Genomic DNA, 20,595 nt, shown 5'->3' with positions numbered 1-20,595 from the left:
ATTCAGTATTATATATTTTTTAAAATATTTGTCATTATTGTTTTGCTGTTATTTTTTTTCATTTTCTATTATATATTTTGTAATGTTATTATATATTATAATTATTTTTAACTATGTTTTGAGGCCGTGTTAATGATATATTCGAAATAAGTCGGTGCTTTATCATATATACTAAAATTATATATAATTTGTAATAGGGAATTAGTTTCTACAAATCACCTATTTTTTAGCAATTTTTTTTTTGATCAAATATATAATAATTAGAACCCTAAAAGTGTTTGATTCGTAATAGAAAATTACTTTTTTACAAATCACCTATTTTTTAGCAATTTTTTTTATTTGATCAAATATATAAGAATTGGAAATACACTCAAACTCTTCAAATATAAGAATTAGAAATACACTCAAACTCTCTCCAAAGAGATTTCATGTACGTGGGATTGTAGGCTATTAGAAAATACTATCTTTCATATTATAGTCTTGGCATAGGTGAGGTAAAAAAACTAACTCTCATATTAGAGTGCCACATAGGAGAGAGAAAATCCTCTATGAGAAGTCTTTGATTTAGTATATAGATAGTAGATAGAATTGGAGCCTTTAGTGATTCTTCACTAATAGTGTTCTGACTTGAAGAGTGAGGAGCTGAGGCAAGTTGCAAAAATAAGCTAGACGCTTCCCTATGTAGACCATTTCAGTTTCATTTTGATAGTTTACTCAGTTGTCTTCCATCCAAAGCTAAGGGAAACTGGTGCAGAAGACGACCGCTCAAATATAGTATTGCCATTGACGGCAATCGGGGAATACAATTGGCCAATAGCAAACGATCAGAAAAATCCCTCGAAGATGTCATTGATCATAGTCAACATAGGCGGTGGGTAAGGGCCCCATTTGTTGCCAAAAAATAAGAGCCCCGAACTGGACCATGCGCTCAGCCCAAGTTTTTATTTTTATTTTCGGCTTAAAAATTAAAACACTAAAAGTTCGCCCCACTAGCCCACGTTTTTGTGTTTTTTTTGCTTAAAACATTAAATATTCGGCCCAGTCAGTAAAGCCCAACCAACAAAGCCCGAAACAGAAACAAAAACCACTCGTCCTCAATTTTTTTTCCGAGTATTTTCGGTGTTTCTCAAAAAAAAAAACAAAACCGACACTATTTTGGGGAGACAAGGGCCCATTTTTGGAGCTCGCCTAGGGCCACCCAAAACTCAGAGCTGGCCCTGATCATAGCTGGAGGATCGAACATTGAAGATTTGGAGATTGTCCAAGAAACTGACAAGCCCAAAACCAAAGGCACAGACTTGGTACTTTTTTATTTGATCCACATTCTTTTTGTATAATCGACTGATACATACAGACTCCTAAATTTTATTTATTTTTAGTACTTTCTATCTACTTGTTTTCCCTTTTTTTTTTCTGGAATCCAAATTAATGAATTCTTCAAATTAATTGTTTTTTTTTTCTGGGACTGTATCGGCTGTTGCTTACCCTTTTTTTTTTTTTTATGGGTAATTGATATATGATTCCTTTTATTTTTAAACATAAATATTCCATTATAAGTAGTTTTGTTGATGAGAATGTGACAACAATCTCTGCTACTCTTGAAATTCAAGGGTCAATAGACTTAGGAGCACCTAGATTATCCCGGATTGTTACTGATGGTAGTATCAGTTACTCTTAAATTACTTATTAAATTACATGATCGTCTAGTTGCATCTCTTTTCTCCCTACGATCTTTTTAGCACTGCTCTGCACGTTAGATGATGTTTATCTTGAATAATTCTTGACAAGGTTACCTAGATGTTGAGAAGACTCTAGGCGCCTGGGTGTGGCATCTTGGTTAGGTTTGAAAGGCGTAAGCCTAAACATCTTAAGGTAGTTTCATGGTCATATGGTGACTTCTAAGTTCACTTCTATTTCAATAATCTGTTTAGTACTTTGTTACTGTGATGCCTATTTACGTTCTAGAATATGAAAAGGGCATCAAGGGTGCCTCTACTAGTTGGTTCCCACTGCCCACATGCATAATGCATTTCACATAGCTCTGGTGTAACTCGTTTGAAAATGTTTTGTTGAGAAGCGAAGTTATTGATAGGGAAATAGAAGATATTTTCGGTCTTCGGAAAGCATAATCCAGCAAGCTAGTCATCTGTTTATGATAGAACAGTTTGGAAGTACCTGCACTCTTGTTATGGTCAGCTGTTTTATCAATATCTAGTGATCATATTTTCCTGTTTCATATCCTGAAATTCCTGCTTTTAGGATCCAACGTTTTAGTTCTCTGAAGTCATGTTCGGTCATAAAATTCAAGTGTTTTATCACAAGGAGCCAACACTTTCTTCCTGTAAGGCATGTCCTGTCATACTGTCCAATTTGTCTTTGTATTCTTCTTGTTGTAAGTCAGTAACTCGTTTTCATTGGTAATCTTTATGTTTATCATATTGTTCTGATTTCCTTTCAGTCACATATGTGTTTTAAGCAAGAAAAGAATGCATCTCCGCAAAAGCATAATTTTCATGAAAAGAAAAGAATACTTTGCCCTGTGGTTCTGATAGAAAATTGACATTCAGTTTAAACAAATAATGTTTGGTCAGAATAACTAAAAATGAAAATATGGTTCGCAAATTTCACTTTTTCTCTTTGGATTACTAGATGAAAGGAGGGCAGAAATAATAGAGCTGGGTGGGGCTTATAAATATGTTGGGGGTTGCCAAAGACCACCAGACACATAAAGAAGCTCTAAAGGCTCTTTATGCCCTATTGCCCTTTCGCATTCAGGTCAGACTCTGGTGTTCATATGAATTTGCACATGCTCTTATAGCTGCTGAATAACTTCATCATTAGGACATAGCTTGACCTATCTAACAAGGCCATGGAATTTTTTAATACGCTTAGGCAAACAATTTCAGGCTAGAGACTTTTAACCTGACGAGGAAAACTAAGTGAGAAACAAGGATAGAGAGGATGAAAAACTTATTCCTCTGTCTCGTTACAGTTGGGAAAAGAGAGAAAGAAGAATGGTAAGGAAAGAAGTATTGTTTTTTCAGTCTAAACCATGGATTAGAAAGGGAGTAGAGTAATGTTTGGATTTCAAATTTAGACTGCTATGAGAACATGTTGAGAAATGGATATTAATAGGAACTGCAAATATCCAAAGATTGAGTATCAACACAGTCCCGTCACCTATCCAAGTGGTTGCAAGATGCGGTGCTAGACATTGACACAGGCACCCTTGTAGCTGTGTCATTGTCGCTTAGGGTGTCATTTTTCCTGCAAGCACAACCTTCACAATCCAGAACTGTAGTGCATAATTAAGGTTGGAGTAAATTACCTTGTATATGTCTGCTGTTACTGTTATTTTGTATCATGCGACTCTATCGATCTTCCCTGACAGATCCAGCTCATACACAACTCTCTTTCGTATTTTAAAAGGTTTCAATAAGGTTTTTTTTTTGTATAGAAGACATGGAGAGTGGCATGAGTTTGCTGAGGCTAGTTCAAGTTGATTTGGCCTTGTTATCAACTCATCCACTTGAGTTTATGAAGCGGTGATCCAATGAGGTGAGTATCCTTGAATTAGTAAGTCGGATGCTTTAATAACGCACCACTTCATCAGATGGAAAGGTTTGCTGCCAATATGTCCAAAAACAGCATATCAACTCTTGCCGTGAATATTGAATTGAGGTCACATTTTGGATGACCACTTCAAAAACACTTTCTCACACAATTTCTCTCCTTCTCTCTTCACCCATGCCCACCTCCCACCCCCCTTCTCATCGGCAGATTCCACTTCATCAAGCTTCTCCTCTTCTACTCTTCTCACACCTAACTCTTCACAAAACTTTACCGCTAACGGAGAAGATAAAATCGATCGACGAATAGAGATTGAGCGTTTTCAGTCAGGTACTTTAAGAACTTCTTGAAAGCAAATTTCTTTCTTGCACTCCATTAAAGAAAACTTAAATCATGAGAGAAGTTTTGAATTGGTTCCGCCATCGCAATTGAGCTCGCTGCAGAACCTGCTTTCAATACCATTCTACTCGGCGGTCCATGCCTTTTTTCGTCTTAATACATATTTGTTTGAGAAATTGCCTCGGAGAAAATTACCAACAACTTTATATATTCAATTTCAATCATCTTGTCTAAATATCCAGTAGTGTATCGCTCTTACTACTTCCCTTTCACTACTGCACTTGAAAACCTCAACTCTTTTCCAATCCCATTCCAATCCATTCATTTCCCTTCCACTGAGCTACACAAGCAAGTAAGCTTGGATTTTTTGAAATGTTACTCTTGTTACTTCATACATCTATTTGAAGCTAATGAATGTTGGGCTTCTTTCTTTTTACTTTTGTAGGTTTGTCTTATATAGGCCTCTGGTAGTGGTACAAGCTAGATCAAATACTCGAAAAGAAAGCGCGAAAGTTAGAAACCGAAGACTGCATAAGAAGGTACATACTCTTTTTTGTTGCATGCACACTCATATAATTGCTTAAGTTGAGCTGTTGTTTGAATTAGTAAGATTAAGGGATGTTATATTTATATAGAACATATTGGTTAAACAAGTATTGATCAAGAATGTTTTTCTGTTGTGTGTCGATTTTTGCTTGAAGTATTGTTGGACAAGTAGACCCCCATGTTGAAGCCTGGCCTAATACTGTACTAGGATATAGTATTGAGGTCTGCGATGTTTTTAGTGTGAACCTACTTATGTTAATGTCTGCAATGAACTTGTTAATGAGCAAGTCAAATCTGCTCAATAGAATATAGGATTGAGCTAGTGAGGTGATTTATTTGCTTATTTATCTGTGTTTTTGTAGCATCCTTGTCTTTATGTTGCTAAGGGCCGAGAAAATGTATCTGATCTTAAATTCTTAATGTTGGGTCTTATTTGAACTTGTTGTGGTTCAGTCTTCAGTTATTTGAATGGCAATCAGCAATCCTTTCAAGCAAATAAATAATAGACTAGGCTCACGCCCGTATACTAGTAAAATCGTGACGTGTCCAAAACTCACAAACTTTTCGAAAAACATAATCTCGTTGAAATATCGGAAAATCAAAACTTGACTCGCGTTTTAGTCGTTTACAGTTAACCGTTAAAGCCAGCCCAACTCTCTGAAACGATATTTTCCTCTCTCTCTTTCCAGATCGAAAGAACTTTCGGGTAAGAATTTTGATGTCACCATTGTATTTTATTGTATTATAATTGTTAATTTTATTTTCCTTGAATTGGTTTGATATTAGTTTTTATGTGCATTAGTGTGGCTTGAAAATTTGAGAGGCAATGAAAACGGTATTTGTGACGGTTGGAACCACATCATTTGATACACTTGTTAAAGTTGTAGACACTAAACAAGTTAAAGAGGAGTTATTTAGAAAAGGGTATACCCATCTTCTCATTCAAATGGGTCGCGGATCCTTTATCCCCACTAAGGTATATATATTTTTTTTCTTGGCTTGCCTGTCTCAAAGCTTTATATAAAGTTTCCTTCCAATTCAGTCTTCAGGAGAAGATGGATGTCTTGCTGTGGACTATTTTACTTTTTCGTCAAGTATTGCTGACAACTTGAAATCAGCATCTCTTGTAATTAGTCATGCAGGTAAGTTCCTGTTTTTTTCCTTCTTGTTTTTCTTTCATTCAATGAGTCTTCTTTCAATCAAGTAAACTCGCTTTTTTGCTTCTTTATTGTTTGTTTTCCTTGTTTGCGAGTTATACTACTTACTATTGTCTTCTGTTAGGTTTCAGGGTACTCCTGTAGTCCTTTATGATGGACTTGTTTCAACAATCAATCTCTTATATAAACGCAAATTAAAGGGTCCGTATAGGAATTTTGATAATAATTAGTTTCTTCACAATCTTCAAATTGAAAAAACTTTTAAATCAATTTTGTTGGTTTCAGTTATTTAATAAAACATTTGTAGTTGAAGCTACACATAAGATAAAGATGCATGTTAGGTAGTGAGATGAAAGAAATAACCTAAACTCTTTAGCTTTGCTTTTTTGGGCTTAAAGAGAGACCAGAGGATATGCAAATTTCGACACCAATATGTTTGAGTTTAAAACATTAGGGTATGCCGGTCCTTTTCAGCCACTCAAGAACTGTCCATTTGAAGTCTAAAGTCACTAGTATTCTGCTCAGTTAACTTCATCAAGAATCAAGTTGAATTCCAATGATATTTTCATCTACAGAAACTGTGAAATATGAATAGTGGAGATCAGCTTTAGACTTTAGCAGTTGAAATGTTCTTAAGGTGGAAGGTTTCAGAAGTTTTGGAAGTTTATAAAGCTGTTTGATTACATGTTAGGGATCTCAATATATTAAAATTTATGGTTGTATGGCTCATAACTGTGGTCTAGGTTCTGGAAGCATATTTGAGACATTGCGGTTGAGAAAACCTCTGATAGTGGTGGTGAATGAGGATCTGATGGATAACCATCAAAGTGAGCTAGCCGAAGAACTAGCAGCAAGGAAGCATCTATTCTGTGCTCATCCTCAAACGCTCTACAATACCATTGCCAACATGGATTTGGAGGACCTCCTCCCTTACCCTCCTGCAGATGCCAAGCCAGTTGCAAAGCTCATAAACAGGTTCTTAGGATTCCCGGATGATTAAGAAATCAGTAAGATGTATGTGTTAGTGGCTCGTTGAGGATGTGCTAGACCGCTAGTGGCGTGTGGCCAAGGTCAAAATTTTGCTTCCTAACCATTAATGAAGGTGTGCGTAGGCACTTATAAGGTCAGAGGTGGAAGATCAGAATAAGACAATGCAGATATTGGCATTTCGTAAGGCTATTGAAATGAATTACCCATTTACGTTTTTATATAGATGAGATGTAGGAGTGTCATGTTTTTCTCGTGCAATGTGTTCCAGCAGCAATGTATAGATACTACTCCATATTATTCCGAACTAATCAGAAACTTAAAGCCTGGCTCAACTATTTAGTTTGAGACAATTGTCTCGAACTTTCACTGTATAGATTGTTTCTGCTATTGCACTTCTGCTTCACGTCACTTTGTTCAAATGATAATGAAGCTAAATAGCTTTTTCTTGTCATAGCTTTTCAAAGCCACTTGCAAAGCAAAGATGCTAAACCTTAACATGTATATATAAGATGCCTCACTCCTCCTAAGTTGGAATTACAAGGATGATTGCACAGAATATTTGATTTTTTTTTTCTTTCCATCTATTTCTAAACTTTCTATATGATTGAAGAAGAAAAAAAATGTGAAGGAACGAAGTGGAGAATAGACATCATGAGCTAAGGGGACCCAGTGTTTTCCAACCATGTATCAAACGAACCTTAATATCATACCACCGAAGATAAACTTTCCCACCACTCCAAGCAAAATTAGCTGTGCAAAAGGACTACTTGGAGCCACAACGTGTTTCTTTTTGAAAAGATATCATTTGCTCACAAAAACACTTCGCTTATGTATAAACCTTCAATGATTAAAAGGAAAAAACCATTTCCCTTTTTCCCTCAAATTATTATTGAATTTTCCACTTCTTCACTATCAAACCCGACCCCAAAACCACTGCTCATTACAAACCCACTTTACAATCTCCTCCCTCAAACTCAAAACCCAAACAAAATAGTCAACCTTATATGCTCACACCTCAAACACAACAACAACAACAGTCAACTCACTTCCCTTGACTTTAAAAAACAGGTTGTTCCTCACTTGGGACTCGGGTTTTGCTAAGATGTCAATCTGACCCTGTAACTTCTTTTCGTTTTTTCACTTGGGTAAGAAATTTTTTAAGTATTAGACTTACTGTTACTAACTACTGTGTCATTCTACATATTTTAACTTGGTCTAGAAACTTCCATTTGGCAATGAAGTTATTATGTCAAGTGATTGAGATAGAATGTAATGATGATGATGTTTTCGACAAGTTGGTATTGTGTTCTCAAGTATGTAATTGGAGTGCGGTAGTTTTCGACATGCTTATAAAAGCGTATGTTAAAACGAGTAATGTGAAAGACGGTTTGAAAGTTTATAAGAAAATGATTGGGATGGGATTAGTTCTTGATGTTAGTGCTTGTAAATGTCTTTTAAACGGGTTGTTGAAGTCGGATCGTGTAGATTTGTGTTTGGAAGTTTATAATGAGATGGGGAGAGTGGAGATTACACCTAATTCGTATGCGTTTAATATATTGACTCACGTGTTGTGTAAAGATGGGGATGTTGGGAAGGTAAATGAGTTTTTGGAAATGATGGAGGAAGAAGGATTTGAGCCGGATGTCGTGACGTATAATACGCTTATTAAAAGTTATTGTAGGAAGGGGAGGTTGGACGACGCATTTTATTTGTATAAGATTATGTATAGGAGGTTTGTGCCACCAGATTTGGTTACTTATACTGTTTTAATGAAAGGTCTTTGCAATCAAGGGAAGGTGAAAGAGGCTCATCAGCTATTCCATAGGATGATTGATAGAGGATTCAGTCCCGATACTTGGCATATAACTCTCTTATTTGTGGATATGGCAAGGAAGGGAAAATGCAAGAAGCCAAGTCGTTGTATCGTGAAATGATTCAGCGAGGGTTGTCACTGGACAGTACCACTTGTCATTTGCTTGTCAAAGGATATGGTAAAGTGGGTAAGTTGCTTTCTTCTTTGAATTTGGTTGTGGAATTTCAAAGATTAGGAGTTCTAATACCTCTAGAGGTATACAATTATCTTGGAGTGGCTTTGTCTCAAGAAAACAGGCCGCATGTAGGAAAGAGCCTTTTGAGAAGAATGGTCATAGATGGGTGTGAGCCTTCTTTAGAAATGTATAATGAGTTGATACAATGTTTCTGCAAGTCTGATGGTTTGACTGAGGCACTCTCGTTAAAGGATGAGATGATCGAAAATGGTTTGAAACCTGATTTGTTCTCTTACAGAATTCTGATAAGTTCTTTATGTAAGCTATATAGATCTGCTGAGGGAGAGTTAATGATGAAAGAGCTGGTTGGAACGGATCTGGTTCCCGATTCTGATATCTGCAAGGCATTGGTAAATGGATATTGTAAAGAAAGGAGTTTTCACAATGCAGAGTCAATATTGATCTACTTTGTCCTGGAGTTTCAAATTTATGATATCGGAAGTTACAATGTACTAATGAAAGTATGGAGTGAGGAAGGTAATGTGCTGAAATCCCTAGAGCTGCAGGATAAAATGCTGAAACTTGGCTTTGTTCCAAATGGTATGACATGCAAGTCTTTAATTTATGGGCTATCTCGAGCCGGCAATGATAAAGGACGGTTGAAGTAGTGTTTGTAGAAACTGCTATTAAATCTTGAAAGGAGCTAAAGGTACATTCTGATTTTTATTTTTTTAATGTGCTGATGTGCTCTAGATTTCTCAATGCAATATTATATTAGGAAAACATCATTGTATATTGAGTTTGATTTATATAATTGGTTTGAAATAACATTGTAGTATGGATATGTAGCAAAGCACTTGTAAGTAGTGGACCACTTGTTTTTACCTATTTGTTTTTTCCCACTTATAAGTAGCCAACGGTCAAAAAAACTTATAAGTAGGGCCGAAAGTTGTAAGCGATAAAATCCTACTTACGCTAGGGGTGTCCACGGTTCGGTTCGGTCCGGTTTTAGGTGAAATCTTAAGCCGAACCGGTAGTACTCGGTTCCTAAAAAATAGAACCGGTAGCAAACCGATGGATCACAAAAACCGGATATAGACCGAACCGTAAATTCGGTTCGGTTCGGTTTAAAACCGGTGCTTAATCCCCTTTTCCAAAAATTCTTATTTAAGCCTGATTTGCACCAAGCCTATGCACTGAAAGCCTTCGTACAAATTGAAAAGCCCAAGTATATGGTCCAATATTTTTTAGTTAAGTCCAACCTCTTTAAAGACTTCTCCCAACAGTTTTCTTGTAAATTTAGGTGATGTGGGACTAAAAGAAAATGAAATTACGGTGGACCAGGTAGAGGAGTACTTGCTGAGATAAATTTAGTCCCACATGGGCAAGAGAACACCATATATAGACAAAACTCTTAATAAATAGAGTTATCCTTCTGCCACATTTTATGAGCTGTTAGGCTGGACTTTCCAGAAATGCGGTCAAACTTCAATACTAACTCTTGGGGTGTATATAGCCGGTTCGGTTCGGTTTAAACGGTTGACCGAGAGCATAAATCGAAGACCGGACCAAAATAATTCGGTTTATAAAATAAGAACCGTTAACCGAACCGAATTGTGAATAAACCATTAAAACCGGTCGGTTCGGAGCGGTTCGGTTCGGTTTTTCGGTTTTCCGGTTTTAGTGAACAGCCCTAACTTACGCCAACTTATAAGTTGGGATTAGACATAAAATTACATAACTACCCATAGACACATATAAAATTACATAACTAACCAAATAACAAATGAGTTGATGCAAATGAAAAGAAGTTAATGTCTTTCCAATAGCACTTCATGATTATCATAATAAACAGTATGTCTATTGTGGATTGTTTAATACATGGTCTATATGAATTTATTTCTACTTCCATTAAATTGATTTCTTATATGATCGTCATTAACTTCGACAAGAGAGTACATGTGTTATTAAAATATGGGTAAAATTGTAATGTCGCCACTTATAAGTGCTTGAAAAAACAAACATTCCTACCACTTATAAGTACTTATAAGTAGTAAAAAACAAACATGTTTTAGGACCTACTTATAAGTAGGAAAAACAAACACCCTCTAAGTTTGTTGATTGACGGTAAAAATATGGTTTAGAGTTGATGACAGAAGACTAGATATTGAGATGGAATGAAGTTAGATGATGGCGTTGGTGACAGAAATTCACTCTAAAGCAAAATACTTGTTAGAAATAGTTTATAGTAGTGAGTATGATTATCAATGAACTCTAGACAAGGCCCTAGTAAAGCAACAACCGTTAAGCATGAAAGAGAATTGAAGGAAGAAAGACTAAGACAAGTCTGATTGGAACTCTTATGCTAAGACAATTAAGTTGAAAGTTAAAGAGTAGTGACCAAAGGTTGAAAATCCGTTACTCATACAACATTTACAGTCACCCTTACCACAGTCTTAGACTTGACACTTTCACTTTCCCTATCTCTATGTATAAGTGAAAAGTGTGGCCGTATCTTTATGCACCTTAGACCTTTACAAAGTTCTGATAAATTCTTTATGTAAGCTACATAGAAGTGTTGAGGGAGAGTGTATGATGAAAAGAGTTGGTTGGAGCAAATCTGGTTCCAGATTATGATATCTGCAAGGCATTGGTAAATGGATATTGTAAAGAAAGGAGTTTTCACAATGCAGAGTCAATATTGATCTACTTTTCCCTGGAGTTTCAAATTTATGACATCGGAAGTTATAATACACTAATAAAAGTATGGAGTGAGGAAGGTAATGTGTTGAAATCCCTAGAGCTGCAAGATAAAATGCTAAAACTTGGCTTTGTTCCAAATGGCATGACATGCAAGTATTTAATTTCTGGACTATCCCGAGCCGGCAATGATAAAAGGATGGTTGAAATAGTGTCTGTAGAAACTCCTGTTAAATCTTGAAAGGAGCTAAAGGTACATTCTGACTTTTATTTTATTTTTTAATGTGCTATTGTGCTCTAGATTTCTCAATGCAATATCATATTAGGAAAACATCATTCTATGTTGAGTTTGATTTATATAATTAGTTTTAAATGATATTGGAATATGGATATTTAGCAAAACACACATTCAACATTAAGTTTGTTGATTGATGGTAAAAATGTGGTTTAGAGTTGCTGACAGAAGAGTAGATATTAAGATGGAATGAAGTGAGATGATGACGTTGGTGACAGAAATTCACTCTGAAGCAAAATACTTGCTAGAAATAGATTATAGTAGCGAGTATGTGTATCAATAAACTCTAGACAAAGCCTTAGTAAAGCAACAACCGTCAAGCATGAAAGAGAACTGATCAACTGAAGGAAGAAAGACTAAGACAAGTCTGATTGGAAGTCTTATGCTAAGACAATTAAGTTGAAAGTTAAAGAGTAGTGACCAAAGGGTGGAAATATGTTACGCATACAACATTTACAGTCACCCTTACCACAGTACTAGACTTGACACTTACAGTTTCCCTATCTCTATGTATAAGTGAGAACTGAAAAGTGAGGCCATATCTTCATTGCACCTTAGACCCTTAGTTGAGGATTTTGAGTCTACCTTTCTGATTTGAGATTTGGGTAAATTTTTTGTTGTTTGGAGCTCCTACTGCCCATTATACATGTTTGTGAAAATTTTGGTTTGTACATGGATTTGTAGATATCCAATTTGAAGCAAAAATCATTGGTGGGGACTCACTTAAGGAAAACAAAGGAGACGGATATCGATGACTGAAGGGGATTCTATGCTATGCTATGTTGGTTGGACGTCAAATTTAAGAAGTAGAGGATATGTTGATGGGCTTGGCCCATACAATTAAATGAGGCAATTTGCAGGTAGGGGGGGTCAGTAACTTTTATTTTGTCATCTCTATCCGTGACTGTGGCTGAACCAATGTAGGAGAAGGTGCAGAGGGGTGTGGATAAGAGAGCATTCAGGGAGATACTGGTCTGCTGGGGAACAAGACAACAACCTGATTATGAGTATTTATGAGGATGGGGATGGAGTGCAGGCGGAAGGAAGCTACTGTTGAGGTTCCTTCATCTAGCTGTACTTGCAGCAGAGTGGGGGTCAGTGGTGGTCTTATATTTGTAATCTAGTTTAGGTGGGTATTTTGGGGTGCATACGTGGTTTAAGAGTTTTGTCTCTCGCTAATGTGTTAAAGTTGATGTAATCCTTTTTGTTATATTTAGGGTTTAAAAAAACGCATCAAAGCCTCATGGCTCTCTGCCTCTATGCGGCTTTAGGCTTAAGCCACAATAATATTAGAAAAACAAAATAAAACAAAAATAAAATAAAAGAAGTGAGAATGTGGAAAAATGGGATTTGATTTGATGATGAAAGTTTGTAATTCCTAATAGAATGAGGTGTTTTAATGCTCAAAACATAACCTAATAGGGAGTTTTGTAATCTTTAAAGAAGTTATGAGGGCTCAAAATAAATGTGATTGAAGGGGATCAATGCAATTTTTTTTAACCTTGGCTATATCAGTAAGCATGTCTTATCTATCAAAAGAAAGTGATTGAAGGGGACTTTGAGTTCTCCTACTGTTATAACTCTTTTTCTCATTGGCCTTAAGATTTTAATCCCAAATTCGCATCATCTTCTTTTCAGTTAGGTTTCTTCACATTTGTAGCTTGCTTGTTGCTCTCATTTTGGTTTCAAAGTGTGGAGTGGTGTTAATAGTCTCATCAGTAGAATTCTGAAGTTATTTGGGGGAAATTTGGAAGTTATTACTACTACTAATACGGGGGTGACTAGTGACTAGTAGTATGGCGTATTTGGCACAGACTATTGTGTTGAGTGAACTTCGACATGATTCTACTGGCTTGGTCTCTAAATGGAGGCCTAAGGATCGGGTAAAATCTTGCGTTTTTGTGGAATGTAACATTAGGCACCTTATGTTTTTCATGTATCTTTTATCTTTGACACTGAATCTTAGTGCAGATAAAGAATGGATGTGTAGCATTGGTTTTATGTTTAAACATTAGTGTTGATCCACCTGATGTAATTAAAATATCCCCTTGTGCCAGGATGGAGTGCTGGATAGGTAATCTGTGCTACTCTTTAGGGATGAACATATATTTCCTTGTGTCCTTTATCCCTGTTTTTTCACATTGCTGATATTTTGCTTTTTTCTTATATATTTGGCATTTGAATACTTTGGCTTAATGGAGCAAATACATATGTGTGCTCCATAAAAAAAAAATCCCATCTGTGCAGATCTGTTTTCCATGGCACCTCCAAATGCACTTGAGCAAATTGGGGCAGCCTTGTCACTCCAATACGAAAGATGGCAACCGAGGGTAAGACTAAGAGGCTTTCTGCCCTGTTTGTTGTTTTACTTCATTTGTCGATATTTGTATCTTTAAGTCAATTGGGGGTGTTCTGCAGGCAAAATATAAGCTTCAACTTGACCCTACTGTGGATGAAGTTAAGAAACTTTGTCTTGCTTGTCGCAAACATGCTAAGGCTGAGAGGGTCCTGTTCCATTATAATGGCCATGGAGTGCCAAAACCAACTGCTAATGGTGAAATTTGGCTCTTTAATAAGGTTTGTAATTGGCTTGAGGTCTTTTGCAAATTTTCGTTTGAGTTGAAGGTGCTAGTTTTTGTTACTCATGAATCTACTCGTAATGTATTGAGTTCAGAGCTACACACAGTACATCCCGCTGCCAATCACTGACCTGGACTCCTGACTGAAGACACCTTCAATATATGTGTTTGACTGCTCTGCTGCAGGGATGATAATAAATGCTTTTATAGAGGTTACTATTATCTTCCTAGGCCTAGTTTTTCCTTATACTTCATCGAATTGAAAATGTATGCTAGATTATTTGGAGTATTGGTCTCTCTTGTAATATAATTCTCATTTTTTATTAGTGCCAAGATTCGAGCTCTCCTGGTTCGTCTGGATCTTCCATCAAAGACAGTATTTTACTTGCGGCCTGTGAAGCACACGAGACTCTTCCTCAGAGTGCCGAGTTTCCTGCAGATGTATTCACATCCTGCCTCACAACACCAATCAAGATGCCATTGAGATGGTAATTTTTATATCCTTGTCTCTTGCCTCAGCCCTCATGTTTTTGCCATAATACATAGCTTCATATTTTTATCTTTTAGTTCCCATAATACTGCTTTTGCAATATCAGAAAACACACTTGCATGAATTCCTTCCCCTTTTTGTTCACAATGAACCAAAACTTCTAAGTTCATGATGCATTTATTGATTCAACCAAGCATATTTTATGAATGGAGTAACTTCGTTGTCCTCTATAAATTGTTATGTACTATTTTGCTTGTTAAAGTTTTACTAATGCAATATCCGGGTTGTCCTGTACAAACGATCATGTGATATTTCATATTATTTTGTACCATATCTCAAGTACAACACAACCAGAGCTGCTCATTTCTTGCTCTGAAGTTTTCCCCAACAGATTCAAATATTCTTTTCGTAATCCAAAGACTTAGTTTTTTTATTTTTGATAATGGAGCTATATATTGGATGTGGTGATACAAGTTATGATTATTATTATTATTTTAAATTAAAGGTATAAAATGTGTATAATCAACAAATACTGTGTAACTTTGTAATGGCGTGCTGGAATATTGTCTGAACCATTTGCTTTTTTCCTGGTTTTGAGAAATTGATACTTGTGCATCTTTATGTCAACTTCTCTCTCTCTTTAATTTTGTACTTTGATATTTGTATCTTTAGGAAAGTATATGTTTGCTATAAATTTGTACCTCCCTCTAATGATCATTCTCTTACAGAGGATTCTAAGCCTTTTGCTTTGATTGTAAATGGTAGTCTTCCTCAAAAGAAAAGAAAAGAAAACTTATGTCTCTTTTTTTGTGAGTGTGATTCATACTTATTATATTGCACTCTGATTGTGCTTGCTATTAGTCTGAGTTCTCTACCTTTTTATTTGCCAGGTTTTGTGCACGTTCCTTACTACTACGTGATACCCTCGACCATTCTCTTATAGATAAAATCCCTGGGCTCCAAAATGACCGTAAAACACTTCTCGGTGAGCTGAATTGGATTTTCACTGCAGTAACTGACATAATTGCCTGGAATGTCCTCCCACATGGTAATTTATTTGTCCTTACGAAAGTTTCTATGTCATTACATTCTTCTTCTTTTAATTTTATTCTGCGAATGTTTTACTTGAGTCCTTGCAGATTTATTTCAGAGGCTGTTCAGGCAAGACCTACTAGTGACTAGTCTGTTCCGTAACTTTTTACTCGCCGAGCGAATCATGTGATCTGCAAATTGCTCTCCAGTTTCGTATCCTATGTTTCCTTCAACGCATCAGCATCATATGTGGTGGATATTTAATTCAAAAATGAAAATTCTAATTGTTATAATCAAGTATATCTATTTCTTTACTGAATTGAATCCATATGTGTTCTAGGGATGCATGGTTCTCAGCTACCCTCATTACTTGACGAGCCTAATGCAGAATTCCAGGTTCTATTATATTTTCTTTATTTATATATATCATGTGATTTGACTTTTGCAAAAAAAAAATGCAGCCTTGTTCGTTAATTATCGTGAATAAGAAGTAAACGGGATTCTGTTTGCATTTCAGCTCAGCCCTTTCTTCACCGAACAGCTGACAGCTTTTGAGGAGTGGCTGGACCATAGATATGAAAACAAAAAACCACCAGAGCAGTTGCCTATTCGTTCTTCAGGTAAGTGACTATATATATTAGATGTAGGTGGAGGCTAGGTTGACATCTTGTATTAATCTATGAAGCACCGACACTCCTATAGGGACAACGTATCCGTGTCGGACAGGTATCCAACACCAACATTCCCTGACACGCCTCCGACACGTGTTCGATACTCGATTTGGAGTGTCGGATTTAATAATTAATTTTTAGAATTTCCGACACTCCGTGGACATGCTGGGGACACACGGGACACTTCTACATTTTATTCTTATTTTTTAAAAAGTGATTAAAATACTTTAAAAAAGACATGACTTGGTAGGGGTTTTATTTCACTTTTGAAATAAGAAAAAGGAGGCACACTGCACGACTGCACTTGATGATTGCCAAGTCCTTTTTATATATATTTGTTTTGAATTTTCTATAATTGTTATTTCTTTCATTAGCATTAGCTTGCATTTTTGGACATATATGTTGCTTTTTAATCATTTTTCAAAACCAGTGTTCATATTTATATTTTGATTTAAATTTGGTGGAGAATGTTAAATTTCAATTATATATATATAATTTTTCTTTAATGTGTCCATAACGTATCCATGTCCTATTTTTTTGAATGATGCCGTGTCCATGTCGTGTCGTTTCCGTGTCGCGTGTCCGTGCTTCATAGGTATTGACATCTCAAGTTGACATCCTTTTTCTTTCCAAACAAAAGATCTTCTATTGACATAATCCATAAAATTACATCAACACCCAAAAACTAACTTGTGTTAGTTCCCAGAACCACATAACCCTAAACGCTTACACCCATAGATTATATAAGTTCAAAATTCAAGCTAAACGACAAAATGGAAGCCATAGAATAAAAGAAGCAAAAAAGCAGTGAGAAGCCCATGAACCTTAACTTCACATCCGTAGCCTACAAGGAACTAAGGGCTGATTGTTCGAGGATAAGATCTCCCCACCATCAAGATCATCTACACAAAACATCAGCTCATTGAATGTGTCAATGATGGTCCTGCCCTGCTACTTAAAGACAATGTACTTTGTCTTGGGAAAGTAAAACGTAAAACATTCATGTTATTTATGTATTTGGAAGCGACAAAAACAATGTCTATTGGAGGGGCACGGTTATTCTTCTTTTTGAAGTGGTAGGCTCTTATTGATGCATTGTTTGGATATGTAGTCCACGTGTTGCATTGAGTTTGAAGGGGTTGTTCTGCTGAGCTTATCACTTGAGGCTATATCGTGCCGCTTCATGCCTCAATTTTTGAAGTGGTAGGCTCTTACTTCATGATGCTCCTTGTAAATCTGTAATTCTTGTCCCTCATCTTCCAATACTTTCATCTTAAGACTTTAGCATTGTTTATTGCAGGTTTTATATAGCCAATGCCATCGATTTAGAGGACTGGTGCTTCTTGGTAGATTTCTTGACATGGGACCTTGGGCTGTTGATCTGGTAATTTGCTCTATCGTTCTTTTTATTATTTGGTTATAATTTTGTACTCATGGTTTTCGTGAATGTTCTGTGAGAATGGATTATGCATCTAATGGTATTTATGAATATTACGTGTGTAATGGGCAGTCCTTGGGAATATGGTATCAAAGTACTTGGTAGGCCTAATGTTTTCTTATGGAGTTTTTGCTGTTCTTGTAGGCTTTATCTGTTGGAATCTTTCCATATGTTCTAAAATTACTGCAAACGTCAGCAATGGAATTGAGGCAAATTCTTGTTTTCATATGGACGAAGATCCTTGCTCTTGATAAGCCTTGTTTTTTTTGTCTCTATGGTAATGTTTTACTTCTAGTCCGCTCAACTTTGGGAATGATTTTCATTTTTAATTAAGGTATTCTTGTTAAATATGTAAATGAACTTTGCATAAAGATCTTTCTTTATCAACAGTGTATGGACATTTATCATGGTAGCTCATTAGGCTCTATGAAATGAAGTCTCGACTAGTTAGGTACCTATAAAAAAAAGTGAGCTCTAGTTTATGAAAAGATCAACACCATCCTAGGCGCATGCTTAATAATTCTTAATACTCCCAGTCAGCGGAATGCCCTGAAGGACTTGAGCCGCAATAAAACAAAAGCTTTGATACCATGTCATTCCCCATCTCCAAAAACTTGAGCGGTTTGGTAGAGCTTAATTTATGAATATTAACAGGAGGTATAGATGTATAATAACTTAATAACTACCGTTATATAACTCATTAAGTATAACATCTAGGACCCTAGTTGTACATCATAGTTCATACAATGTTGGCATTGGAAACTCTTTATTTTTATTTATTTATTATTTATTATCTATTTTTTCTGTCATTGCAAGTTTGTTCTTTAGTAGTTTGATAAAGCATGGGATCTTCAGATAAATACAATTATATTTTGGTTCAGGTCAGGGCTTCTATAGTTTTTGCCATGGGCACCCTTCTTGACATTGGATCTGATTCCTTCAAAGATGTTGAAGGGGACGAAGACTCGGATGACGATGAAAAGGTTAGGGCTGATCTAAATATTGTCAAAAGTCTGCTGACTTTCGTTTCAGATGGAAGCCCGCTGGTTAGGGCAGAGCTTGCTGTTGGTAAGGGAATTTGAGCACCACTTTTCATGAGTGTAATGTTATTACATGAAAACGCATGATAATTCATAAGAGGGATGAAGGAGCCATTGCTCTTTAGTTTTTAACGGGATGTGGGTAATTTTGGTTTGAAATTAATTCTTCATTCACATAAGTAAAGTTGGAACACAAGTAAGACTGGATTAACCTTATAACATTTTTCACACGTGTTTGGATCTGGTAGATGAGGAAAAATTGTCAATGTTGTATACACTTTTGACTACAAGTAATTAATTGCTTAAGTACATTCTTTTGACAGCTTTTGCACGCTTTGCTTTTGGTCACAATAAGCACCTGAAGTTCATTGCTGCTGCCTATTGGAAGCCACATTCAAACTCTGTACTGAGTTCGTTACCTTCTTTGGCTAATATTAATGGCCCAGGTGGGTATAATGCCACGGGCCAATACATGCAGGGTGGAAATTCAGTTCCATCCCAAATTGGTCCTGTATTGAGGGTTGGTAGCGATATTACATCTGTGGGTCGTGATGGAAGGATGGCCACAAGCAGGCCTCTTGCTACTCCTGGTATAATGCATGGGTCTCCGTTATCAGATGACTCGTCTCAGCATTCTGATTCTGGCATTATGATAAATGACAGAGACCTCTTGACAATGGGATGTATTCTCAATGTGTCTTGGCCATGTGTACTCTAGCAAAGGACCCGTCACCTCGCATAGCTGGTCTTGGCCGGCGCATACTCTCAATGATCTGTATTGAGCAAGTGATTGCGAAGACACTTCTATTTGGCGGTAGCAGTGTTCGCCAGGGCGATCCCACCATTTCATCTCCTTCCCCTAATCTTGCTGGACTAGCACAATCATCTTCTTGGTTTGACATGAACGCAGGTAATTAATTTTGGTTGCATTGAACTGGATTATTACAAAGGTTTCTGATGTGATCTTGGTTCTCAGATTCATCGTCATCAACTACATGATTTTCTGCATCTTTTTTATCCCAGTGTTCTGATCTATTATTGATCATTAAAATTTGTCACTGCCTTCTTCCTGGCAGGTCATTTACCCCTGACATTTAGAACCCCGCCTGGTAGTCCCCCTCGACAGAATTTTCTTACGGGAATGTGTAGAGTTTGTTCTTTAGAGTTCAGACCGTCCAGACTCAGGATTGGCTGATCCACTTTTAGATGCTACTAGTTCTGGTGTTTCGGAACGTAGTTTGCTTCCACAATCAACAATATACAATTGGAGCTGTGGTCATTTTTCGAGGCCGCTTCTAACTGCAGCAGATGATAATGAAGAAATATTATCAAAACGAGAACAGAAGGAAAAGCTTGCACTTGATCGCATAGCTAAATGCCAACGCTCTTGTGGAGTTCTATAATGTAACTTCGTCACATTTTGTAAATAAATGAAATAAAACTTTTGATTGTACATACATTATTAATTTTCTTCTTTTTTCTCGGATGTACTTCCATAGTCCACTTAAGCCCTTGATAGGTTCTGCATCTTTCTGTGGAGTTCATAGGTGGAGATTGAACCGATGTTTTTAATCCGTATGCACATGCAGAATGAAGTGTTAATGAAAGAGAGAAAGAGAGAGTATACCAGAGCAGTATATTGAAGGCTCGATACAAAGTTGAAATTATAGGCAAAAGGAATGTTCAGGTGACAAACTGACAACATGATCTTGATCTTTGAGTTGCGTTTTATTTGACAATGTGATCTCATATTCCAATTA

General features: G+C 36.4%; 1 protein-coding gene and 1 pseudogene across 11 annotated transcripts; both read left to right on the top strand.

Moving 5' to 3' along the window:
* The first annotated feature begins 1,078 nt into the window (after positions 1–1,078).
* On the top strand, positions 1,079–7,010 carry LOC147490079 (uncharacterized). Of its 10 annotated transcripts, none has more exons than XM_086575167.1 (8): positions 1,079–1,301; positions 2,650–2,775; positions 3,461–3,558; positions 4,355–4,448; positions 5,087–5,161; positions 5,258–5,431; positions 5,498–5,597; positions 6,356–7,010. In XM_086575167.1, exons 6-8 carry the CDS (start codon positions 5,282–5,284, stop codon positions 6,610–6,612), a joined length of 507 nt encoding a protein of 168 aa, XP_086431293.1. In that variant the 5' UTR covers positions 1,079–1,301; positions 2,650–2,775; positions 3,461–3,558; positions 4,355–4,448; positions 5,087–5,161; positions 5,258–5,281; the 3' UTR covers positions 6,613–7,010. The 10 variants fall into 10 exon arrangements, with proteins under 10 accessions (XP_086431293.1, XP_086431298.1, XP_086431292.1 ...); XM_086575172.1 differs by having other exon boundaries at positions 5,077–5,161; XM_086575166.1 differs by having other exon boundaries at positions 3,461–4,261.
* Positions 7,011–7,150: 140 nt separating this feature from the next.
* On the top strand, positions 7,151–20,325 carry LOC147490078 (regulatory-associated protein of TOR 2-like; annotated as a pseudogene). The gene is made up of 17 exons (XR_015202875.1): positions 7,151–9,299; positions 13,224–13,468; positions 13,557–13,659; positions 13,833–13,915; positions 14,004–14,162; positions 14,260–14,376; positions 14,492–14,652; positions 15,545–15,702; positions 15,794–15,938; positions 16,027–16,082; positions 16,204–16,306; positions 17,319–17,341; positions 17,658–17,741; positions 17,940–18,050; positions 18,677–18,863; positions 19,159–19,745; positions 19,912–20,325. The product of XR_015202875.1 is annotated as a regulatory-associated protein of TOR 2-like (transcript).
* Positions 20,326–20,595: the final 270 nt, after the last annotated feature.

This window comes from Coptis chinensis, chromosome 7 (assembly GCF_015680905.1).
Source record: "Coptis chinensis isolate HL-2020 chromosome 7, ASM1568090v1, whole genome shotgun sequence".
In the NCBI taxonomy this organism is placed as follows: domain Eukaryota; kingdom Viridiplantae; phylum Streptophyta; class Magnoliopsida; order Ranunculales; family Ranunculaceae; genus Coptis; species Coptis chinensis.
This window is presented reverse-complemented; position numbering and strand designations above follow the sequence as displayed.

Coding starts and splice junctions, on each gene's coding strand:
- LOC147490079 (XM_086575167.1), top strand. CDS start 5,282: ATGAAAACGGTATTTGTGACGGTTGGAACCACATCATTTGATACACTT. Junction 5,432..5,497: donor GATCCTTTATCCCCACTAAG/GTATATATATTT, acceptor CTTCCAATTCAG/TCTTCAGGAGAAGATGGATG. Junction 5,598..6,355: donor TCTTGTAATTAGTCATGCAG/GTAAGTTCCTGT, acceptor ACTGTGGTCTAG/GTTCTGGAAGCATATTTGAG.